Source organism: Papio anubis, chromosome 1, assembly GCF_008728515.1.
Source record: "Papio anubis isolate 15944 chromosome 1, Panubis1.0, whole genome shotgun sequence".
Taxonomy (NCBI): Eukaryota; Metazoa; Chordata; class Mammalia; order Primates; family Cercopithecidae; genus Papio; species Papio anubis.
Window position 1 is genome coordinate 141,512,235 of NC_044976.1, and position 26,253 is coordinate 141,538,487.

General features: G+C 41.0%; 1 protein-coding gene and 1 pseudogene across 3 annotated transcripts in view; both read left to right on the plus strand.

Moving 5' to 3' along the window:
- The first annotated feature begins 3,294 nt into the window (after positions 1 to 3,294).
- Positions 3,295 to 26,253, plus strand: part of RAB3GAP2 (RAB3 GTPase activating non-catalytic protein subunit 2) — a 120,831-nt gene continuing 97,872 nt past the window's right edge. For both annotated transcript variants that reach the window (XM_031655598.1, XM_031655599.1), the window contains exon 1: positions 3,295 to 4,037. In XM_031655598.1, coding sequence (XP_031511458.1) covers positions 3,923 to 4,037 — 115 coding nt within the window. In that variant the 5' untranslated portion in view covers positions 3,295 to 3,922. The remainder of the gene's footprint in view (positions 4,038 to 26,253) is intronic.
- Positions 6,764 to 10,339, plus strand: LOC101005313 (annotated as a pseudogene). Its single transcript, XR_159829.5, has one exon. The product of XR_159829.5 is annotated as an aurora kinase A pseudogene (transcript).

Sequence of the window (26,253 nt, forward strand, 5' to 3'; positions counted from 1 at the left end):
TCAGCTGCAGGTCTGTCAGAGTTTGCTGGAGGTCAACTCCAGACCCTGTCTGCGTGGGTATCACCATTGGAGGCTGCAGAAGAGCAAATGTTGCTGCCTGTTCCTTCCTCTGGAAGCTTCATCTCAGAGGGGCACCTGGCCTTACGAGGTGTCAGTCGCCCCCCTACTGGGAGATGCCTCCAAGTTAGGCTACTCGGGGGTCAAGGACCCACTTGAGGAGGCAGTCTGTCCATTCTCAGATCTCACACTCCGTGCTGGGAGAACCACTACTCTCTTCAAAGCTGTCAGACAGGGACGTTTAAATCTGCAGAAGTTTCTGCTGCCTTTTGTTCAGCTGTGCCCTGCCCCTAGAGGTGGCGTCTACAGAGGCAGGCAGGCCTCCTTGAGCTGAGGTGGGCTCCACCCAGTCCGAGCTTCCCAGCTGCTTTGTTTACCTACTCAAGCCTCAGCAATGGTGGAATGGTGGATGCCCCTTCCCCAGCCTCCCTCTTCGATCTCAGACTGCTGTGCTAGCAGTGAGCGAGGCTCCATGGGTGTGGGACCCTCCGAACCAGGCGCGGGATATAATCACTTGGTGTGCCTTTTGCTAAGGTCATTGGAAGAGCGATGTATTAGGGTGGGAGTGTCCCAATTTTTCAGGTGCTGTCATGGCTTCCCTTTACTAGGAAAGGGAATTCCCCAATTAGGTGGGTGAGGCCATGCCCTGCTCTGCTCCGTGGGCTGCACCCACTTGTCTGGCAAGCCCCAGTGAGATGAACCTGGTACCTCAGTTGGAAATGTAGAAATCACCCGTCTTCTGCGTTGTTAATGCTGGGAGCTGCAGACCGGAGCTGTTCCTATTCGGCCGTCTTGGCGCCACCCCTCGACTTTTTTATTAACTTGAACAATTCTTCTTTAGCCTGTTGGAAAAGCGATGTATTAGGGTGGGAGTGTCCCGATTTTCCAGGTGCTGTCTGTCACGGCTTCCCTTTGCTAGGAAAGGGAATTCCCTGATCCCTTGGCTTCCCAGGTAAGGCGATGCCCTGCCCTGCTCCGTGGGCTGCACCCACTTGTCTGGCAAGCCCCAGTGAGATGAACCCGGTACCTCAGTTGGAAATGTAGAAATCACCTGCCTTCTGTGTCGTTCACGCTGGTTGCTGCAGACTGGAGCTGTTCCTATTTGGCCATCTTGGCGCCACCCCTCGACCTTTTTATTAACTTGAACAACTCTTCTTTTGTCTACCTCAGAAAGCACGCATTCCTGGAAAGGAATGTGTTTCAGAAGCAGGGAGAAAGCCAAAAGGAGAGAACTTTTGCTTGCCAGTATATTCCAGTAAAAACCACACCTCCTCCCTGTAGGTAGACATGTTGGGTCACATCTCTGTATCACTAGTTCCACATATCTGGGGAGGCCTCGGAATCATGGCAGGAGATGAAAGGCTCTTCTTACATGGTGGTGGCAAGAGAAAATGAGCACACATCTCTCTCTTAACAGCAGTCATCAGTGCTCTGACTCACACTAATGGATAATGGAGGAAGTTCACATTAGTACCTGGACTCATCCTGCTGTTATTTTGGTCACAGTGCTTTTCCTACCTCCTGAACCCAGACCTCAGAAAGACACTGTCAATGCTGGGATATGTAAGGCCTGCACATTTTCGCAATGTGCTTTCTTATGACTGTGGAATAAGTGATATTCACTGTCTGATGCAATCCTCCCACATGCTATAGAAACCATGGTAGCAGAACTCCAGAGGCATCTCCCCTGCAGCGTTACAACTTCCTGGGGGAAGAGTTCAGTTCATGAATGTGTTGTAATTTCTGTGAAGGGTATCTAAAGTCCTTAAAAACATCCATGAATGAACCCTTTCAACAGTACTTGGAAGGAAGTCAGGGACTTCACCATTAAAACTGAGCCAACACAGTAATGAAATTCAATGACCACCACAGGAGACATATGAATGCCTCAGGGCAGAACAAAGGCCAGCAGAATCAGCCAACAGCGGTTACTTCCATAAAATGCATTTACCTGAATAGGAACTTGAATGGTTTTCAAGGAATGACAGTCCCCTTCCAGAAAGAGTCATGTGTTCGTTATTCATCCAGTAACACTAAGAATCTAAATTTAAATTTTAGGTTAGTTTGGGATTGGTGCTGGACTTTAGGGAATAATCATATCAGGGCTGGATTATTCTAGTTAGTGATGGTCTGAGGAAACATTGCATTTCTTCAGATGGAAGAAGGGAGCACCGGCAGCTTGCCTTTTCTGAAAGCTTTGATACAGAAGTATAGGTCCCTGATGCTTAAAGGGACCTTACAGCATGTCTGATTCAACTGCCTTTTATAGGTGAAGAACTGATTCCTGTTAACCTGATAACATAGAAATTGCCTGCCCTATTTTGTGAAGAGCATCCTACTCTAGAAGTAGGAAATAATGGAGTAGGAACCTAGGCACTAAATTATAGTTGTTATATTATTAGGACTAAGTGTGTATGTCCACAGGATAGACAGAAATGGATGCTCTGGACCCCATCCACTTGCTTTCTATTTATTCCTGTGCCATTTTCTGATACAAAGTGGATGGCCTCTTTAAGTTTCCTTTGGGGAATATGTAAGTGCCTACAGGTTTTTGTGTTCACATTAAAATATATTTTTTTGTTTTTACTTTTTGGAAAAATAACTTAAAGTCTGCTCAGAGACGACTCAATTTCTTCATTTAAAAAATGAGATAAGACACACTATTTTTAGATGGTATTTGTGACTTTCCAAATGGACAATGTAAAGTACTTTCAAAAAGAGTGCTTTGTAAAAGAAACAGGTTATTCTATTTACTTTATGTACACATTCCATTTATTTCTTCAGCAAATATTTATGAAGCACTTACTAGCATGATCACAATTTCAGTTAAATAGTTGAGTACAGTAGTCCCCCCTTTTATCCATGGGTTCATTTTCCACATTATTCATTTTAATTATTAGTTATTGTTAATATTTCACTGTGCCTAATTTATAAATTGAACTTTATCATATGTATGTACAGGTAAAAATATAACACACATACATAGGTTTCAGTACTATCCATGGTTTCAGTCATCCACTGGGGGTCTTAGAACATATACCCTTGGAATAAAGTAAACTACTGTAATTAATTTCTTACTGCCTGTATCAGTCACTAGAATTCTAACTTTCTGGGAAAAGGTATTTCTTCTCTTTTGTTCTCTAATGCTCAGCACCCTGCGTGGCTGGCATTTAAAAGACTAACAAATATTTGTTGAATGGATGGATGAATGCATGAATGAAAAACCAAATGAATAATGAAAACGTAAGAGTACAATACACTTTAACACGTACTATATTGGGCTTGCATAGTACTATGGAAATTTATAGCAGGAGCATTTAAAGCCAGCCTTGACGGGGCTAATCTCCGGAAGAGCAATTAATCTTTTCAAAATCCGACCCTTGCAGGATACAGTCCCCCACTGGCCTGCCACTAGTTTAAAACGAATTATTTTCTGTGAAACATCAAGATCGTGCCAATATTAGGGCATCAATAAGATTGGTTGAATGAGTCAAAGGCCTGCGCGGACACGTCCAATTAGAACACCTCTGGCTAAAAGCCAGAATGAATGAAAGGGTTCATTCCTTGGTGTAGACGCAGAACTGGGACTGAAAATCTGCCCCAAGCCTCCACGTAGACTTTGGCTCCACCTGCAGCAGCGGCGCCCTAGTCACGTGACCCGGGCCAGCCCTCCCTAGGCGCCTGGGCCAGCCTGCGCCTGCGCAGTACTCCGAGACAGCGGACCCGTGTCAGTGACAGCTTCCGGTTTGGTTTCTCCGCCTTCTGCTTGGCTAGAGCTATTGGGGCTCGGCGGCGGCCGCAGTGGGGTGGAGGGGGCAGGGCGTGGTGAGGTAAGGTGAGTGCCGTAGTGGGGTTCCCCGGAGCCATGGCCTGCTCCATTGTCCAGTTCTGCTACTTCCAGGACCTCCAGGCCGCCCGGGACTTCCTCTTTCCTCACCTGCGGGAGGAGATCCCCAGCGGCGCCTTGCGGAGGGACCCCAGTAAGTGCCTCTCGCCTCGCCGTTCCTTCCCCCGTCACCCACGGCCTCTGCTCGGCGGGTTCGGGTCTCCTACTTGCTCTGCGCCTCCTGCCTCTGCCCTCTGGACCCCCAGTTCTCCCCGTGCCTCCCCTCTGTTCCGGGATGACCCCCTGCCCACCTCGTCCTGAAGCCCCATTTGTGTTGTCTTCCTCTCGACCCAGCTATTCTCCTTAGCTCCTCTGATCCCTGGCCCAAAACTGCGTCTCGTTTCCTCTCGCCTCTGCCTATCACCACTTCCTCCCTCCCCCCTCCCCCCACATTCCTAGCTTTCTCTCTGAGTATTTTCTCCGTCTCCCATCTTCAGCCTGGGGTCGTCCCTTGTTTCATGTTGCCTGCTCCGTGATCGCATCCTCCCCGTTCCTTGCCACATGTCAGCGCTCCACTCTGGTATTGCCCCAGCGCCCACTCTTCCATCCCGGGGACTGTGGCCTTCTGCCACTTCCCGTTCCGAAAGTGTTGACCATCCCCCCACACTCTCCCTTCTTTCATCCGCGTTTCCCCCATTCAGATTTTGAGAACAAATGGCTGACTGACAAATGAGTGACTCTTAAGGTGGTAAGAGTCTCTCAAAGAAGGAAAATAACCTGTCGGGAAGTGAATGAGAATCTACATTAGGAACTAAAATTACAGTGACATAGCCAAGAAAGGTTAATTTGCTTTATTGGGATGAGAAGCCTTCCACCTATTTTTATCATCAAAGTGTTAAATAAGCCTTTCCCCACGTAGTATAAAGTTCCAAGGCTGGTTTCTTAGATACTACATAGGCTCTCAGAATTTCCTACATTTCATCTTTTGAAAGGGTGTGCCTTGTGTATTATTTTATTTTATTTTATTTTTGCATTTCCAACATGAAGCACATTTGGCTTTGTAGTACAGCGTTCTCACTCTGTGCTATGCCGGAGCGGTGATATAAGGCCCACTAAGCTCTTCTCCCTTTAAAAAAAAAATTAGAAGATATCAAATCAAACCCATCTGTGAATGATTACATACTCTGTGCCAGTCATTGGTGCTACAAACCAAATAAGGTTGGTGGACCCTGCTTCTAGGAACTTATGGTTTACAGACAAATCACTAACTTCCATTCAATGTGATTGAGATAGATGTGAGGCATTCTCTTCAAGTGGTGATACTTAAGCCTACCTTTGAAGTACTAGTTAGAGGAGTAAAGGAGCGGTAATAGCATGTGCAGAGGAAGGACTGAAATGGCATGGTATTTAGAGAACTAAGAAAAGCTGAGTGGCTAGAGAGGAGGATGGGAGAGGAAGAATTGGAGCAATGAGGCAGTAATAGTGATAAGGAGCTAGACCATGAGAAGCCTTGTGAAAGTTGTGGCGATTCTCTGAAAGTTTAAGTAGAGAAATGACATTGTCAGATTTGTACTTAATGTAATCAACAACGTTTGTTGAAGACCCGTAATGTGCTCTGGTAGCAAAGTGGAGGAGAGATTGGAAGAAGGGAAATGGATCGGGAAGCTCTTCGAGTAATCCAAGCAAGAAATGATATGAGCTTGAATTAAGAACCTTAGCAGGATGAAGATGAAGGACTAGATTAGAAAGACATAAAGGAGTTAGAATCTGCAGGACCTTCTGAAGGTCTGGTGATGGGCATTGTAACTAGTAAGTGAGGGGGAGTTTAGGAAGTCTTTGGCTTGTGGTTTGGACAAGTGTATATAATAAGAGAATAAAGGATACAGATTTTCAACCTTTTGCATTTTAAATGTTTACAGTATGTCCAAGTAAGGACATCTGGTTGAACACCAGATATAGATAGTCTAAACAGTAGGGAGTACTGGGCCAGAGACGTTAATTGGGGAGCTAACAGCAAAAACTGTAAATTCAGTCTCAAGGATTATGTATGTTGTGAAATGCACTGAGTACTAAAGCTGTAAACTTAGAGGAGCACTGGTGTTTAAAAGTCAAGTAGAGGTTACTGGGAAGAAGACTGAGAAGGAGTAAAAGAAAGAGGAAAATCAGGTGAGAGTAAGGCCCTTGGAGCTGAGGAAGGCGAGAACTTGATGAAGGAGAGGAATAGTCAGCAGTTTTGCAAATGCAGCAGAGGTCAGGTAAGAAAAGGATAGAAAAGTGCTCATTGGTTTTGGGAAGGTGGAAGTAACTTGGACCTTAGGACAGTTTCAGTAGGATAGTGGAGGCAGAAAGCATATTTATAGGATAAGGGGTTAAAAAGTGAAGTATACTATTTCAAGGAGCTTGGCTGTGAAGGATAGCAGATGCAAGATTGTAGATAGGGAATGTAGAAAAAAGGAACAGATTTTCTTTATCCCTCTACCACTCTCCTGGTCTAGGCCATGATCTTTTCTCAACCTGGGCTATGATATGATATGTGTCTTCTTCTAGCAGATCTTCCTGCTTTTGCTCTTGGTTTCCCATAATAATTCTCAACAGTAGGTAGAGTGAGCTTTTAAGACATAATTTAGATCACAACATTGCCTTTTTTCTTTTCTTTTCTTTTCTTTTCTTTTTTTTTTTTTTTTTTTTTTTTTTTTTTGATATGAGGTCTCACTCTGTTGCCCAAGCTGGAGTGCGGTGGCATGATCTTGGCTCACTGCAACCTCCACCTCCCGGGTTCAAGCAATTCTTCTGCCTCAGCCTCCCAAGTAGCTGGGACTACAGGCATGCGCCACCATGCCCGGCTAATATTTGTATTTTTAGTAGAGATGGGGTTTCACTATGTTGGCCAGGCTGGTCTTGAACTCCTGACCTTGTGATCCACCTGCCTCAGCCTCCCAAAGTGCTGGGATTGCAGTCATGAGCCACCGCACCCAGCCTAACATTGCCCTGTTTATAACCCTGTATGGTTTTTGATTGCACTTAACATAAAATCCAAAGTTCTTAAATGGTGTATAAGGCCCTTGAGACTCTGCTTCCTGCCATTTCTTAGACCTTATACACCTCTCCCCTTATTTCTTATGCTTCAGACACTCTTTTTTGTTGTTAAACCAGCCAACCACATTTGTGGCTGAGGTTTTTGCCCTCACTGTTGTCTATGCCTTGGATGCTTTTTGCAGATCTTTGCATGCTAGTTGCATCTTGTCATTCAAGTCTCAGCTCAAATGTCAACTCAGGGCAGCCTTTTCTGACCACCTGATCTAAAGTAGTCAATACAATCCCCTTGTTCCCACTTGTTATTGTCCGTCATATCATCCTGTTTATTTTCATCATTATATCTATACTGTCCAGTATGGTAACCTGTAGGCACATGTGTTTATTGAGCCTTTGAAATGTGGCCAGTGCAACTGAGGAACTGAATTTTTAAAATTCAAGTTAATTTTAATTAATTTAAATTTAAGTAGCCAAATGTGGCTAATGGCTATAATATAGTATGGCACAATTATAGGTGCTAAAACTCAGGTACATACAGATTGAATATGTGTCCAACTTACACAGGCAGTTGGGGATATAAATATACCCCAAACATCTAGATTAATTTGCACTATACCTATAGATTTACAAATACGGTTTAATGTACTACTCTTCTAAATCAAATTCTTGAGTTTGTGTATGTTGGTATTATTGTGGCTATGATCAATTCATGTGGAAAATGAACAGAATGGACCTCTTCACCAGTGAGGCCCTTTGCAAAACCTGTACAGATGATCTCACACTTATGATGGTTTGGCTTCCAATTTTTTAGCTTTACAGTAATGTGAAAGCAATGTGTACTTTATAGAAACCATACTTCAAGTTTTGCACCTCGATCTTTTCCAGAGCTAGTGATACAATGGGTAAGATACTCTTTTGTGATGCTGGGTAGCAGCAGCAAATATGAGAGACTGTACTCTACAGTGTACAGTATTCAAGAAATTACATGAGGTATTTTCAACACTTCCTTATAAAATAGACTTTGTATTAGAAGATTTTGCCCAACTATAGGCTAATGTAAGTGTTCTGAGCACTTTTAAGATAGGCTAGGCCAAGCCGTAATATAAAGAGTTTTGAACGTAAACTTTTGTACAGTGAAATTTTACAGATAAAAAATGAAATTAGCAGAGCAGGTAAATGGGACCTGACTTAAACTGCTGATGGTATTTGCCTTTGCTTTTCTTCACTTTATTTATTAATGTTATAAATGTTTATTGGGAAGCAGAAATCATGAGATCATCTTAAATTTTTTAAGCTGATATAGTTTTAATTTCTTAACCCAGCTCATCTCTAGAGGACATGTAAAAACATAAAACACCCCAATTACTTGTGAATTATAGAGGTGTATCAGTTGGTTTAAAAGTACTTTTATTGGGCTGAGCTCTTGGAAGACTGAGGTCCTAGGGTCACAGGCATCATGGACCAATCTAAAGAAAACTACATTTCAGGGCCTGTTAAGGCTACATCTCCAGTTGGAGGTCCAAAACATGTTCTCGTGACTCAGCAATTTCCTTGTCAGAATCCATTACCTGCAAATAGTGGCCAGGCTCAGTGGGTCTTGTGTCCTTCAAATTCTTCCCAGTGTGTTCCTTTGCAAGCACAAAAGCTTGTCTCCAGTCACAAGCCAGTTCAGAATCAGAAGCAGAAGCAATTGCAGGCAACCAGTGTACCTCATCCTGTCTCCAGGCCACTGAATAACACCCAAAAGAGCAAGCAGCCCCCGCTGTCGGCACCTGAAAATAATCCTGAGGAGGAACTGGCATCAAAACAGAAAAATGAAGAATCAAAAAAGAGGCAATGGGCTTTGGAAGACTTTGAAATTGGTCACCTTCTGGGTAAAGGAAAGTTTGGTAATGTTTATTTGGCAAGAGAAAAACAAAGCAAGTTTATTCTGGCTCTTAAAGTGTTATTTAAAGTTCAGCTAGAGAAAGCAGGATTGGAGCATCAACTCAGAAGAGAAGTAGAAATACAGTCCTACCTTCAACATCCTGATATAATCAGACTGTATGGTTATTTCCATGATGCTACCAGAGTCTACCTAATTCTGGAATATACACCACTTGAAACAGTCAATAGAGAACTTCAGAAACTTTCGAAGTTTGATGAGCAGAGAACTGCTACTTATATCACAGAATTGGCAAATGCCCTGTCTTACTGTCATTCAAAGACAGCTATTCATAGAGGCATTAAGCCAGAAAACTTACTTCTTGGATCAGCTGGATAGCTTAACATTGCAAATTTTGGGTGGTCAGTACATGCTCCATCTTCCGGGAGGACCACTCTCTATGGCACCATGGACTACCTGCCCCCCGAAATGATTGAAGGTCAGATGCATGATGAGAAGGTGGATCTCTGGAGCCTTGGAGTTCTTTGCTATGAATTTTTAGTTGGGAAGCCTCCTTTTAAGGCAGACACATACCAAGAGACCTACAAAAGAATATCATCAGTTGAGAAATCACATTCCCTGACTTTGTAACAGAGGGAGCCAGGGACCTCATTTCAAGACTGTTGAAGTATAATCCCAGCCAGAGGCTAGTGCTCAGAGAAGTACTTGAATACCCCTGGATCACAGCAAATTCATCAAAACCATCAAATTGCCAAAACAAAGAATCAACTAGCAAACATTCTTAGGAATCGTGCGGGGGGAGAAATCCTTGAGCCAGTGCTGCCGTATAACCTGTCAGGAACATGCTACCGAGATTTATTTTACCATTGACTGCTGCCCTCAATCTAGAACACTACAAGAAATATTTGTTTTACTGAGCAGGTGTGCCTTGACCTCCCTACTCAGAAAGCTCCACATCAATAAACATGACACTCTGAAGTGAAGGTAGCCACGAGAATTGTGTTAACTGGTTCATAACCTGGAGGCAAGGTTCGACTGCAGCCACCCCATCAAGCCTGTGCCAGGCATGGTGTCCTCCCAGGAGGCAAATCCAGAGTCTGGCTGTGGGGAAAGTGACCACTTTGCCCTGACTCAATCGGCTAAGGAGCTGTCCAATAACCTTCCAAGTACCTGAGTGTGTAACTTATTGGGTTTACCAAACCTAGTAAAACTGTTGGAATGAGTATGTGATTCTTTTTAAGTATGAAAATAAAGATATTTGTACAGAAAAAAAAATTACTTTTATTTTAATGTGGACAGCTGCTAGAGATACAGTGCTACTACTCTCTTCTATATTTGAATTATCAAGGTATGACTTTATGTTACTTTGTATATTTAATTACAAAAGAAGACTGTCCTCTGTAGCTTTAAAAGATGCTGAGCCCTACCCTTTCCCAATGTTTGCATTAATGACAACTGTTAATAATTGTTTTTATACGGTGGTGGGTGCATGTAGTCCCAGCTACTCAGGAGGATGAGGCAGGAGAATGGCATGAACCCAGGAGGTGGAGCTTGCAGTGAGCCAAGAACGCACCACTGCACTCCAGCCTGGGCGACAGAGCGAGACTCCGTCTCAAACAAAACAAAACAAAAACAAAAAACAGAAAACAAAAAAGAATTGTTTTTATAAAGTAAATACTATCTACTTAAGACATGAAGTCTGGTCTTACTGCTTTGTGGCTTTTTTGTTTGTTTTGTTTTTGTTTTTTGGAGACAGGGCCTCACTCTGTTGCCCAGGCCAGAGTGCAGTGGCGTGATCATAGTTCACTGCAGCCTCAAACTCCTGGATTCAAGGGATCCTCCCACCTCAGTCTCCTGTGTTACTAGGACTGCAAGTATGCACCACTATGCCCAGATAATTTTTTCAGTTTTTATTGAGATGAGGTCTTACTGTGTTGCCCAAGCTGGTCTTGAACTCCTGGGCTTAAGTGATCCTCCCACCTGGACTCCCAAAGTGCTGGAATTATAGGCATGAGCCACTCTCCCTGGTTTATTACTTTGAAATTGCAGGGATGGGTAGAGTATAGGTACCCACTTTATGGGTCCCCAGTTAACCTACAGTGACGTAATTTCCAATGACTAGACCAGAACTTTCTGAAATTTACAGTTGAGTTGGGCAAACATATAAATAAATAAATAAATAAATAAATAAATAAATAAATAAATAAATACATGAACAGAGAGGGAGAGCCAGAATAGTTGGAGATAATTTGGGTATTATAATATTGTAGATTTCTTGATTTACCTAATAGTAAAATAATTTCTTGTTGACATACTAAAAATGTAGAACAGCTCTCCTTCTTGCCTCTTTTACCAACCAGAATATAAAGCAAGTAGGGAATTATGTTGAAATAATCAATTCATGTTTTTAAGCAATCTCTGAGAAAAATGTGCTTTATTTAGGATAACCTAAAATCATAGAATCACTTTACATAATGGAATATCACAAAGGATATGAAATACTCTATTTTTTATATGTAGTAAAAATATTTTCTCTAGTTTGAGATCATACTAGGAGAGAAAATAATCTGAAAATAGAACATTTGTAGAAATTTAAGAAAATATATAGAGTTATTGGGTTTCTTTAAAATTGGAAGAGGATCATACAGATAAAATTTTACCAGTGAGGAAATTGAGATTTGAGTGTTCTTCAATTTCTTCATTCAGCTAATATTTATTGAGCATCCACTATGTTCTAAGCACAAAATTAGTTAAAAGGTAAATAAAATAAGTCCCTCAAGCAATTTTCAGCTAATAAAAGAAGATACATATGTGAAACAATTGTCAGGGGTGTTATGCTATGATATGGCACACGATGGGGGAGAAGGAGTGTTGGTCTAGTCTATCCAGGAAACCCAGGAAGTCTTCATATAGGAGGTGATATTTTCACATGTCACCATCAGATGGAGAGAAGATAGACAAGAGATGTGAAACAGTATGGGATTGAGAAAGCTGCAAATAGTAAATTGTGGTGGGAGGGTGGGATATGATAAGAGATAAAATTGAAGAGGTTGGTGAAGGAGTTTAGATTTTATTCAGTAGCAGGGTCTTTAGATTGAAGTAAGAGTACCTTGGGATCGTGGAAATTTTTAAAGGTTGCTTGGGAACAGATGATTTTAAGTAAATCATTTTCCACATGTACCTGTGAAAGTGCCTACTGTCCCACCCCACCTTCTACCACTTTACCTCTGACACGTTTGTAGTCTTATTATAGTAAGTTACTTCAAGGTGTAAAAAAACCTTCCCATTTAATCAAAGTGCTGTGAATTCCTCCATTCATTTTATTACGGGTTTTCCAATTTTACTTTTTGTTTAATTATCAAGATATATGGTACATTTATGTTGTTTTCCTCATTTATTTACTTATAATAATTGCAATAACTCAAGCAAGAAGAAAATTGTTAATACTTAAGAGTCTTATGATTACAGGAAAATGTTTTCTCAATTCATATCCTTTTTTGCAGAGAAAGTTTTGTACTGATAATAATAAAAGTCTATGTTTATTAGAATAGCATTCTGTGGAGGAAGTAGAATAGAAATAAGTATTTAAGGAGAATGAAGGACTTGTAAAAACTGTTGAGAAGATCAGCATTTTTTTTTTTTAATGGATGTTGGTGGGTATCATTTCCCTATAGTGTTTAGAATCCACTAAGTTTTAAAAAGTAATAATAGTTTTATTTTAAAATGTGCATGTTTATAGTATAACTGAAACTACATATTTTTTGCAAGGGATACATACTAAAAAATTGTTTTGGGGCATATATGAACAAAAAAATTTGAAGGCCATTCTCCTCTAAGGCTCAGTGATTCCCAATCTTTTTTTTCTTTTTTTTTTTTGTTGGCATAATAGCGTACATTAAAAAAAAAAAAAAAAAAGACATATGGACCCCAAACAGCTAAAACAATTTTGGAAAAGAAGGAAAAAGTTAGAAGATTCACACTTTCTGATTTCAAAGCATATTGCAAATATGCTCAATAACAACAACAAAACCCAAACTGTATGATACTGGCATAAAGACAAACAAACCAATGGAATGGAATAGATAGCTGATATGGTCAAGATGATCTTCAGCAAGTGTACGAGGAGCATTCTTTGGGGGAAAAGACAGCTTCTTCAACATGTGATGTTAGAGGAAATGACTATCCATATGCAAAAGAATGAAATTGAATCCTTACACCATATACAATAATTAAATAAAGACCTAAATGCAGCACCTAACACTAAAACTTCTAGAAGAAAACATAGGAGAAAAGCTTCATGACATTGGACTTGCATGCTTTTGGCTATGACACCAAAAGCATAGGCAGCAGAAGCAGAAGTGGACAAATGGGGCTACACTAAGCTTAAAAACTTTGTGCATCAAAGGACACAACAGGGTGAAAAGGCAGCTTTCAAAATGGGAGAAAATATTTGCAAATCATGTATCTGATATGGGATTAATATCTAGAATATATAAAGAATTCCTACAGCTCAATAACAACAACAAAAAATCAACCCTATTTAAAATGAGCAAAGGACTTAAGTATACATTTCTTCAAGGATGGTATACAGATGACCAAAAAGAATATGAAAAGATGCTCAACATCGCTAATCATCAGAGTGATGCAAACCAAAACATAATGAAATGTTACACTTATTAGAAATGGCTACTATCAAAAAAACCAAAGTAACAGGATATGGTGAGGATGTGGAGAATTAGAAACTTTTGTGCACTGTTGGTGGGATAATAAGATGGTACAACCACTATGGAAAAAATATAGAGTTCCTCAAAAATTTTTAAAAATTATATGATCCAGTAACCTCACTTCAGGGTATATATACAAGAGAATTAAAAGCAGGGTCTTGAAGAGATGTTTGCACACCCGTGTTCATAGACAGTTCACAGTAGCCAAGAGGTTGGAAGCAACCCAAATGCCCATCGATGGAGGAATGGATAAATAAAATGTGGTATTATACACACAATGGAATACTGTTTAGCCATTAAAATCAAGGAAATATCACATGCTATAACATTAATGAATCTTGTTAAATTATGCTAAGTGAAATGTGCCAGTCACAAAAAGACAGCTTCTGTATGATTCCACTTACGTGAGAAAGCTAAAGTAGTCATTTATAGAAACAAAAAATAAAATGGCGGTTACCAGAGGCTGAGGGAAGGGAGAACGGGAATTGTTTCATGATACAGAGTTTCAGATTTGCAAGATGAAATTCTGGAGATCTTTTATTTATTTATTTATTTATTTATTTTTTACAACATTGTGAGTACACTTAACACTACTGAACTGTCCACTTAAAATGGTTAAGATGATACATTTTTTTTTTTTTCTTGAGACGGAGTCTTGCTCTGTCACCCAGGCTGGAGTGCAGTGGCGCGATCTCGGCTCACTGCAAGCTCTGCCTCCCGGGTCCACGCCATTCTCCTCCCTCAGCCTCCCGTGTAGCTGGGACTACAGGTGCCTGCCACCACGCCTGGCTAATTTTTTTTTTTTTTTTTTTGTATTTTTAGTAGAGACGGGGTTTCACCATTTTAGCCAGGATGGTCTCGATCTCCTGACCTTGTGATCTGCCTGCCTTGGCCTCCCAAAGTGCTGGGACTACAGGCTTGAGCCACTGCATCTGGCCTATGTGTGTGTGTGTGTTTTTTAACCAAAATACAAAATGTCAGTCAATTAGATTGATAATAGATTATTTAAAAATGCGACAAAGCTGCTTATGATGGAAAGTGACATAGTTCCAATAGCTCCAGGCCCTACCTGACTGCTTTTACTGCTAAAAGGATCAATATCTTGGCTCACCTGTAACCCATTTACAGCATACTAAGAATCTCTGCTATGGGCAGAGGGTAGCCATTGATGGTTTTAAGTAAAAGTATAGCAAAGTATTTTAAGATTTGAGTTTTAAACAGATATATTTGGTAGCTGTGAAGAGAATAGATTGGGCAGTTCAAAGCTAGAGGCAGGTGACCATTAGATAGATAGTTGTAGAAGTCCAAGTTAGAGCCCATAAAGGCAGAACTAAGGTAATAGCAATGGCAATGGAGTTTGAGACTATTAGAATTTGAGCTGAGAAATAGTATAGCCAGACAAATATTTTAGAGACATTTCTTTGTCAGCAAAGAGAAGAATGGATGGGAGTGATGGGTAAAGTGGAAGTAGAGTGACCAGTTAGGAGGCTATTGCGGTATTCCAAAGGAGGAGATTATCTTTTCCTTAGCATGATTTTCCTAAGAGGTTATTTTAGAGTATACACAGTGACAATCCTGGAAGTATGACAAGTAGTTTTGAATGAGTACTATGCTTAATACAATTTGGGACTATTGAGACCTTAAATGAAGAGTAAGTAAGTTGTTGAACCTTCCTTATAGAGAAGAATTCTTGAAACTCCTAAGTATCTGCTGTGACCATATCTTGTCTTTAAAAAGGAGAGCAGAAATGGTCCCTTGAACATAGATTGCTTTTCTTTGTACAAAGTGAGTCTAAGTCTCACATATAAGTTCCCCAGAAGACAGAATCTCATCAGGTCAAGAGAGTAGACATTACTTATTATCACATTGCCCCCTACTTTTTTTAAGGTCTGTGAAATCAGACATAAAAGCCACCACCTGACTACTTATACTCTACCTTTCAGATGTTAAAAGCTCAGTACTGTGCTATCTAACATGGTAGCCACTGGCCACATATGGCTATTTACATTTATGTTTAAATCAATAGTAATTAAATTTTAAAAAATTCAGTCCCTCAGTCACAGTGGCTACATTTGAAGTGCTCAAGCCACATGTTACTAGTGGCTACCATATTGAGCAGCACAGATATAGAATACTTCCATTATTACAGAAAGCTCTCTTGGAAGTATTGCCTTAGTGAGACTTTCTTCTTCAACTCTTAAGTTCAGGGATGCATGTGAAGGATAGGCAGGTTTGTTATATATGTAACTGTGTGCCATGGTGGTTTGCGGCACAGATCACCCCATCACCCAGGTATTAATCCTAGCATCCATTAGCTATTCTTCCTAATGTTCTCTCTCCTCACTCCATTCCAACAGGCCCCAGTGTGTTTTGTTCTTTGTTCTCCCCCATGTGTCCGTGTGTTCTTATCATTCAGCTCCTACTTATAAGTGAGAACATGTGGTGTCTGTTTTTCTGTTCCCGCATTAGTTTGCTGAGGATAATGACCTCCAACTCCATCCATGTCCCTGCAAAGGACATAATCTTGTTCCTTTTTGTGGATGCATAGTATTCCAGGGTGTATATGTACCACATTTTTCTTTATCCAGTCTATCATTGATGGGCATTTAAGTTGATTCTATGTCTTTACTATTGTGAATGTGCTGCAGTCAACATATGTGGGCATGTATCTTTATAAAAGAATTATTTATATTCCTTTGGGTGTATATCCAGTAATGGGATTGCTGGACCAAAAGGTATTTCTGCCTCTATGTCTTTGAGGAATCACCACACTGTCTTCCCAAATGGTTGAACTAATTTACACTCCCACCAACAGTGTAAAAGCATTCCTTTTTCTCTGCAACCTCACAAGCATCTGTTGTTTTTTGACTTTTTAACAGTAGTCATTCTAACTGGCACAAGATGATATCTCAATGTGGTTTTGATTTGCATTTCTGCAATGATTAGTGATATTGAGCTTTTTTTCAATATGTTTTTTGGCCGCATGTATGTCTTCTTTTGAGAAGTGCCTGTTCATGTCCTTTGCCCAGTTTATAATGTGGTTGCTTGTTTTTTTTTTTCTTTGTAAATTTCTTTAAGTTCCTTGTAGACTCTGGATATTAGACTTTTGTCAGATGGATAGATAGAAAAAATTTTCTCCTGTATGTTATCAGTTCACTCTGATGATAGTTTCTTTTGCTGTGCAGAAGCTCTTTAGTTTAATTAGATCCCATTTGTCAATTTTTGCTTTTGTTGTAATTGCTTTTGGCATTTTCATCATGAAATCTTTGCCTATGTCTATGTCCTGAATGGTATTGCTAGATTTTCTTCTAAGTTTTGGGTTTTACCTTGAAGTATTTAATCCATCTTGAGTTAAATTTTGTATATGTTGTAAGGAAGGGGTCCAGTTTCAATTTTCTGCATATGGCTAGCCAGTACTCCCACCACCATTTATTAAATAGGGAGTCCTTCCCCCATTACTTGTTTTTGTCAAATTTGTCGAAGATCACGGGATTGTAGGTAAGGGCCTTATTTCTGAGTTCTCTGTTCTGTTCCATTGGTGAATGTGTCTGTTCTTATACCGGTACCATGCTGTTTTGGTTACTGTAGCCTTGTAGTATAGTTTGAAGTCAGGTAGCATGATGCCTCCAGCTTTGTTCTTTTTGCTTAGGATTGTCTTGGCAATGCAGGCTCTTTTTTGGTTCCATGTGAATTTTAAAATAGTTTTTTTTTTTTTTCTAATTCTGTGAAGAATGTCAGTGGTAGTTTAATGGGAATAGCATTGAATCTATAAATTACTTTGGGCAGTATGACCATTTTCACGATATTGATTCTTCCTATCCATGAGCATGGAATGTTTTCCCATTTATTTGTGTCCTCTCTAATTTTGAGCAATGGTTTGTAGTTCTCCTTAAAGAGGTCCTTCACTTCCCTTGTTAGCTGTGTTCCTAGGTATTTTATTCTTTTTGTAGCAGTCATGAATGGGAGTTCATTCATAATTTGGCTCTCTGCCTGTCTGTCGTTGGTGTATAGGAATGCTTGTGATTTTTGCACATTGAGTTTGTATCCTGAGACTTTGCTGAAGTTGCTTATCAGCTTAAGAAGCTTTTGGGCTGAGACGATGGGATTTTCTAGATATAGGATCATATCCTCTACAGACAGAGATAATTTGACTCCCTCTCTTCCTATTTGAGAACCTTTATTTCTTTATCTTGCCTGATTGCCCTAGCCAGAACTTCCAATACTATGTTGAATAAGAGTGGTGAGAGAGGGCATCCTTGTCTTGTGCTGGTTTTCAAGGGAAATGCTTCCAGCTTTTGCCCATTCAGTATGATATTGGCTGTGGGTTTGTCACATCAGGCTGTTATTATTCTGAGGTATGTTCCTTCAATACCTAGTTTATTGAGAGTTTTTAACATGAAGGGATGTTGAATTTTATCAAAGGCCTTTTCTGCAACTATTGAGATATTCATGTGGTTTTTTTCTTTAGTTCTGTTTATGTGATGAATCACATTTATTGATTTGAATATGTTGAACCAACCTTGCATCCTGGGGATGAAGCCACCTTGATTATGGTAGATAAGCATTTTGATGTGATGCTGGATTCTATTTGCCAGTATTTTATTGAGGATTTTTGCATTCATGTTCATCAGGAACATTGGCCTGAAGTTTTCTTTTTTTGCTGTATCTCTGCCTGGTTTTGGTATCAGGATAATGCTAGTCTCACAGAATGAGGGAGGAGTCCCTCCTTTTCAGTTTTTTGGAATAGTATCAGTAGAAATGGTACCAGCTCTTCTTTGTACCTCTGGAAGAATTCCACTGTGAATCCATCTTGTCCTGGGCTTTTTTTTTTTTTGGTTGGTAGGGTATTTATTACAATTTCAGAACTCATTATTGGTCTGTTCAGAGATTCAGTTTCTTCCTGGTTGAGTCTTGGGAGGATGTATGTGTCTAGCAATTTATCCATTTTTTCTAGATTTTCTACCTTATTTCTCTGTGTTTATAAACTCAGAGGTGTTTATAGTATTCTCTGATGGTTGGTTGTATTTCTATGGGGTCGGTGGTAATATTCCCCTTATTTCATATTGTATTTATTTGATTCTTCTTTCTTTTCTTCTTTATTAGTCTAGCTAGAGTTCTATCTGTTTTATTAATGTTTTCAAAAAACCAGCTGCTGAACGCATTGATTTTTTTTGAATGGCTTTTTGTGCCTCTATCTCCTTCAGTTCAGCTCTGATCTTGGTTATTTCTTGTCTTCTGCAAGCTTTGGGGTTTATGTATTTTTGGTTCTCTAGTTCTTTTTAGTTGAGATGTTAGGTTGTTAATATTCTTCTAGCTTTTTGATGTGAGCATTTAGTGCTGTAAGTTTCCCTCTTAACACTCTTTAGCTGCATCTCAGAGATTCTGGTACATTGTCTCTTTGTTCTCATTAGATTCAAATATCTTGTTGATTTCTGCCTTAATTTCATTGTTTACCTAAAAGTCATTCAGGAGCAGGTTGCTCAATTTCCATCTGGGTGTGTGGTTTTGAGTGGATTTCTTTCTTTCTCTTTTCTTTTTTTTTTTTTTTTTTTTTAGATGGACTCTTGCTCTTTCACCCAGGCTGGAGTGTAGTGCTGCAATCTCGGCTCACTGCAACCTCCGCCTCCTGGGCTCAAGCAATTCTGCCCCAGCCTCCTAAGTAGCTGGGACTACAGGCAGGTGCCACCACGCCTGGCTAATTTTTTGTATTTTTAGTAGAGACAGGGTTTCACCGTGTTAGGCAGGATGGTCTTGATCTCCTGACCTCGTGATCCGCCCACCTCGGCTTCCCAAAATGTTGGGATTACAGGCATGAGCCACCACGCCCAGCCTTTTGAGTGAATTTCTTAATCTTGAATTCTAATTTGATTGTTCTGTGGTCTGAGAGACTGTTATTTCAGTTCTTTTGCATTTGCTGAGGAGTGTTTTACTTACGATTATGTGATCGGTTTTAGAGTAAGTGTCATGTCGTGGTGAGAAGAATGTATATTCTGTTGAATTTGGGTGGAGATTTCTGTAGGTATCTATCAGGTCCACTTGTTTTAGAGCTGAGTTCAGGTCCTGAATATCTTTGTTAATTTTCTGTCTCCATGATCTAATGTTGTCAATTGGTGTTAAAGTCTCCCACTATTATTGTGTGGGAGTCTAAGTTTCTTTGTAGGTCTCTAAGCACTTGCTTTGTGAATCTCAATGCTCCTGTATTGGGTGCATATATATTTAAGATAGTTAACTCTTCTTTTTGAATTGAACCCTTTACCATTATGTAATGCCCTTCTTTGTCTTTTTTTATCTTTGTTGGCATAAAGTCTGTTTTGTGAAAAACTAGGATTGCAACCCCTGCTTTTTTCTGTTTTCCATTTACTTGGTAAATTTTCCTCCATCCTTTTTTTTGAGCCTATGTGTCTTTGCATGTGAGGTGGATCTCTTGAAGGTTTTGGCTCTTTATCCAGTTTGCCATTCTATGTCTTTTAATTGGGGGGATTTAGTCCATTTACATTTAAGGTTAGTATTGTTATGTGTGAATTTGATCCTGTCATCACGATGCTAGCTGCTTATTTTGCAGACTTGTTTATATGGTTGCTTCATAGTGTTACTGGTCTGTGTACTTCAGTGTGTTTTTGTAGTGGTCAGTAATGGCTTCTTATTTTCATATTTAGTACTTCCTTCAGGAGCTCTTGCAAGGCAGGCCTGGTGGTGATGAATTTCTTCAGCATTTGCCTATCTGAAAAGGATCTTATTTCTCCTTCGCTTATGAAGCTTAGCCAGATATGAAATTCTGGCCTGGAAATTCTTTTCTTTAAGAATGTTGAACATTGGCCCCCAGTTGAGAGATTTGCTGTTAGTCTAATGGGCTTCCCTTTGTAGATGACCTGGCCTTTCTCTCTGGCTGTCCTTAACATTTTTTCTTTCATTTTGACCTTGGAGAATCTGATGATTATGTGTCTTGAGGTTGATCTTCTTGTGGAGTATCTTACTGAGGCTCTTTGCATTTCCAGAGTTTGAATGTTGGCCTGTCTTGCTAGATTGGGGAAGTTCTCCTGGATGATATCCTGAACTATGTTTTCCAACTTGGTTCTATTCTCTCTATCTCTTTCAGGTACCTCAATCAGTCGTAGATTTGGTCTCTTTACGTGATCCTATATTTTCCAGAGGTTTTGTTCATTCCTTTTCATTTTCTTTCCCTCTATTCTTGTCTGACTGTCTTATTTCAGAAAGATAGTCTTCAAGCTGTGAGATTCTTTCCTCCACTTGGTCTGTTCTGCTGTCGATACTTATGATTGCATTGTGATGTTCTCATGTTGTATTTTTCAGCTCCATCAGGTCAGTTATCTTCCTCTCTAAATTGGCTGTTCTGGCTATCAGATCATGTTTGATCATGATTCTTAGCTTCTTTGCATTGGGTTACAACATGCTCCTTCAGCTCAGCAAAGTTTGTTATTCTCCACCTTCTGAAGCTGACTTCTGTCAATTCAGCCATCTCAGCCTCAACCCGGTTCTGTGCCCTTGCTGGAGGGGTGTTGCAGTCATCTGGAGAAGAGGAACTCTGACTTTTCGAGTTTTCAGTGCTTTTGTATTGATTCTTTCTCATCTTTATGAGTTATCTATCTTCAGTCTTTGAGGTTGCTGACCTCTGAATGAGGTTTTTGTGGGGTCTTTTTTGTTCATGTTGTTGTTGTTGTTTTTTGTTTGTTTTTCTTTTAACAGTCTAGCCACTCCACCATAGGGCTGCTGCGGTTTACTGGGAATCTGCTCCAGACCCCAGCTGCCTCAGTTTCTGCTGTACTGGAGGTATCACCAGTGAAGGCCACAAAACAGCAAAGATGGCAGCCAGCTCCTTCCTCTGGAAGCTGCATTCTGGTGGAGTACTGACCTGTTGCTGGCCTGCATGTACCTGTGGGAGGTGGCTGGAGACCCCTGTTGGGAGGTCCCACCCAGTGAGGAGGAATGGGATCAGGGTCCCACCTAAAGAGGCAGTCTGGTCACAGTATGACCAGGCAGCTGTTCTGCATTGTTGGGGACCCTTCCTCACAAACTGTCTATTCTCCACAGCCAGCAGGCTGGAGTGCCTGAGTCTACTGAACCACAGACGGTAGCCTCCCCTCTGCCTCTGGGAACTTGGACCCATCTCAGGTGTATTCTAATCTGCCACCATTGGCTGGTTGGGATTCCAAGCTAGTGGGTCTTAACTTGTGAGGTGCCGTGGAAGCGGGGCCCACAAAACGATGCTGCTTGGCTCCCTGGAATCAGCCCCCTTCCTAGGGATATATACAGACAGATTTCCCACCTTGCCAGGGATCCCAGCTGTAGTATGTAAAACTCACGGTTCTCTGTGTGTGTCTGAGTGGCTGCTCTGCCGAGACTCTACACAGCTCTGTGTATCAGACCCAAGGCCCTGGTGGCGTGGCCTCATGAGGGGATCTCCTGATCCGTGGAAAGATCCATGCGGAGATCCATGGGAGAAGTGTGGTTTCCCAGGCGGGGTAGCACAATTACTCACTGCTTCTCTTGGCTGGAGGTGACGGTTTCTTTGGCTCCCTGCCACTTCCGGGTGGGCCGTCACCCCTTCCACTCCCTCACGCTTTTCTTCGTTCTCGTTGGGTCAAGCTGTTCGTCCAGTCAGTCCCAATGCAAGAACCTGGCTATCTCAGTTGAAGGTTCTGAATTCACTTGCCCTTTTTCATTCCTCTCCAGAATTGCGGTAGACCACAGCTGCTTCTAATCGGGCATTTTGGGTCTGAGACTTCTTTCAGACTTTCTGTGCTCAATCAACACATACACACAAGCTAATTGGGAATTTTATTTATTTGTAATTTTATGTTATGATCATTTTTATAAAATGCATATCTGCAACCTTTGGAGTTTAATTATATATTATATAATATCTATATATTTCCGAGTCATTTATAGTTTTCAGGTATATATAACTCTAGCATGTTTTTTTCTTCATTTTCTCTTTTTTTTTTTTTTTCTTTTTTTGAGAGAGGGTCTCAGCCTATCACCCAGGTTGTGCCATCGTGGCTCACTACTGCCTCCACCATCTGGGCTCAATTGATCCTGCTGCTGCCTCAGCCTCCCCAGTAACTGGGACTACAGACATGTGCCACCATGCCCAGCTATTTTTTCTGTTTCTTTGTAGAGATGGGGGTCTCACTGTGTTACCTAGGCTGGTCTCAAACTTGTGGGCTCAAGCAATCCCACCACCTCAGCTTTCCATGCTGGGATTACAGGCATGAGCCGCCGTACCTGGTCTATAGCATGTTTTTTTTTTTTTTTTTTTTTTTTTTGAGACGGAGTCTTGCCCTGTCGCCCAGGCTGGAGTGCAGTGGCGCTATCTCAGCTCACTGCAAGCTCCGCCTCCTGGTTTCACACCATTCTCCTGCCTCAGCCTCCCGAGTAGCTGGGACTACAGGCGCCCACCACCACGCCTGGCTAATTTTTTGTATTTTTAGTACAGGTAGGGTTTCACTGTGTTAGTCATGATGTTCTCGATCTCCTGACCTCGTGATCCGCCCACCTCAACCTCCCAAAGTGCTGGAATTACAGGCGTGAGCCACCGCGCCCGGCCTATAGCATGTTTTTAATGGTTACATAATTTTCCACTGAAGACTCCACTAGGCTCTATTTAATAATTGCCTGATCGGTGAACATTTTTAAGGTTATTTCTGATATTTTTGCTGTAAGAACAGTGCTCCACTAAGCATCCTTATACATGTGGGTCACAATTGCCAAATAACTCTAAAAATTGGTTTTCAGGTTCAGTCCTATCTATGATAATCAGTGCCTGTCTACACATACACTTGTTATCATAATATGATCAGTGTCTTTGACTTTTGATCTTCTAATAAATGAAAAATGGTATATCATGGCTTTAATTCATACTTCTTAAAATTGAGAAAAGCTGAGCATTTTCAATGTGTATCAGTCAAGTAGAACTTGCTTTGTAAATTAACTGTTCACAGCTTTTGCTGACTTTTTAATTGTATCTTTAAACTTTTTCTATTGTTTTATGAAAGTTTATCATATCCTGTGTATATTTTGCAAATATTTATATAATCATATCTCTTAACCTTTGCCTTTTTAGCTTCTGTTTCATATTCTCCTTTGAAAGATCTTTCCAATCTGAACCTTGTAAAACATTCTACTAGATTTTAATCTAAATCTAAATATCTTTAATCTAAATAACACATTTATGTGCATGTGTGTTTAAGTGTGAAATCTGAGGTGGAACTGTATCCTTATTTTATTGCAAATATATATGCAATTGTTTTAACATAATTAACTAATTCATCAACTTCCTACTAATTCGAGATGCTATTTTTACCCTGTTAACTAGTCAGAAATACTTGCCTCCTTTTTTGACTTCTCTTCTGTTTCACTGATTTATTTGTCAATTACTGTCCATTTTAATGCGTAGTAGAGACAGTTTCTGCCAAAGTACTTGTATTACTCCATTCTTACACTGCTATAAGGACATAACCTGAGACTGGTAGTTTATAAAGGAAAGAGGTTTAATTGACTCACAGTTCGGCATGGCTGGGGAGGCCTCAGGAAGAACAGTCATGGAGGAAGGGAAAGCAAACACATTCTTCTTCACATAGTGGCAAGAAGGAGAATGAGTGAGAGCAAAGTTGGGGGAGAGCCCCTTATAACAGTCTAGCCACTCCACCATAGGGCTGCTGCGGTTTACTGGGAATCTGCTCTTGTGAGAACTCACTATCATGAGAACAGCATGAAGGTAGCCACCCCCATGATTCAGTTACCTCCCACCAGATCCCTCCCACAACACATGGGGATTGTGGGAACTACAATTCAAGATGAGATTTGGGTGGGGACATGGACAAACCAAATCATTTTACCTGTCTCCTCCCAAATCTCATGTCCTCACATTTCAAAATACAATCATGTCCTTCCAACAGTCCCCCAAAGTCTTAACTTATTTTAGCATTAACTCAAATATTCAAGTCCAAAGTATTATCTCAGACAAGGCAAGTCCCTTCTACCTATGAGCCTGTAGAATCAAAAGCAAGTTAGTCACTTCCTATGTACAATGTGAGTACAGGCAAGGGGTAAATACACCTTTTACAAATGGGAGAAATTGACCACAACAAAGGGGTTACAGGCCCCATGTAAGTCCAAAATGCAATGGGGCAGTCATTAAATCTTAAAGTTCCAAAATGATCTCCTTTGACTCCATGTCTCACATCCAGGTCATACTGATGCAAGAGGTGGGCTCCCACAGCCTTGAGCAGCTCTGCCCCTATGGCTTTGCAGGGCACAACCTTCCTCCAGGCTTCCTTCATGGCTGGTGTTGAGTGTCTGTGGCTTTTCCAGGCTCATGGTGCAAGCTGTCGGTGGATGTACTATTCTGGGGTCTAGAGAACGATGACCCTCTTCTCACAGCTCCACAGTACCCTAGTGGGGACTCTTTGTGGGGGCTCACACCCCACATTTCCCTTCCACACTGCCCTAGCAGAGGTTCTCCATAGGGTTCTGCCCCTGCCACAAACTTCTGCTTGGACATCCGGGCATCTCCATACATCCTCAGAAATCTAGGCAGAGGTTCCTTAACCTCAGTGCACCCACAGGCCCAACATCACGTGTAAGCCACCGAGACTTGGGGTTTGCACCATCTGAAGCAATGGCCTAAGCTATATGTTGGCCCCTTTTAGCCATGGCTGGGACACAGAGCATCAAGTCCCAAGACTGCACAAAACAGCAAGGCCCTGGGCCCACAAAACCATTATTTCCTCCTAGGCCTCTGGGCCTGTGATGGGAGAGGCTACCATGAAGATCTCTGACATGCCCTGGTGACATTTTCCCCATTGTCTTGGTGATTAACATTTGGATCCTCATTACTTATGCAAATTTCTGCAGTCTGCTTGAATTTCTCCTCAGGAAATGGGTTTTTCTTTTCTATTGTATTGTCAGGCTGCAAATTTTTCAAACTTTTATGCTCTGCTTCCCTTTTAAACATAAGTTCCCATTCCAAAATGTCTTTCTCAAGTTCAAAATTCCACTGACCTCTAGGGCAGGGGCAAAATGCTGCCATTCTTCTTGCTAAAGTATAACAAGAGTGACATTTTCTCCAGTTCCCAAAAAGTTTGTCATCTTCTTCTGAGAACACCTCAGCTTGGACTTCATTGTCCATATCACTGTCACCATTTTGGTAAACGCCATTCAACAAGTCTCTAGGGAGTTCCAAACTTTCCCACATCTTCCTGTCTTCTGAGCCCCCCAAGTCTCTAGAAAGTTCCAAACTTTCCTACATTTTCCTGTTTTCTTCTGAGCCCTCTAAACTGTTCTAACCATTGCCTGTTAACCAGTTCCAAAGTTGCTTCCACATTTTCAGGTATTCTTATGGCAGCACCCACTTCCAGTACCAATTTGCTGTATTAGTTTGATCTCATGCTGCCATCAGGACATATCTGAGACTGGATAATTTATAAAGGAAAGAAGTTTTATTGACTCAGTTCAGCATGGCTGGGGAGGCCTCAGGAAATTACAATCATGGCAGAAGGGGAAGCAAACATGCTTCTTCACATGGCATCAGGAAGGAGAATGAGTGAGAGCAAAGTGGGGGGAAGCCCCTTACAAAACCATCAGATCTCATGAGAACTCACTATGATGAGAACAGCATGGAGGTAACCCCCATGATTCAATTACCTCCCACTGGGTCTCTCCTATGGCATGTGGGGATTATGGGAACTACAATTCAAGATGAGATTTGG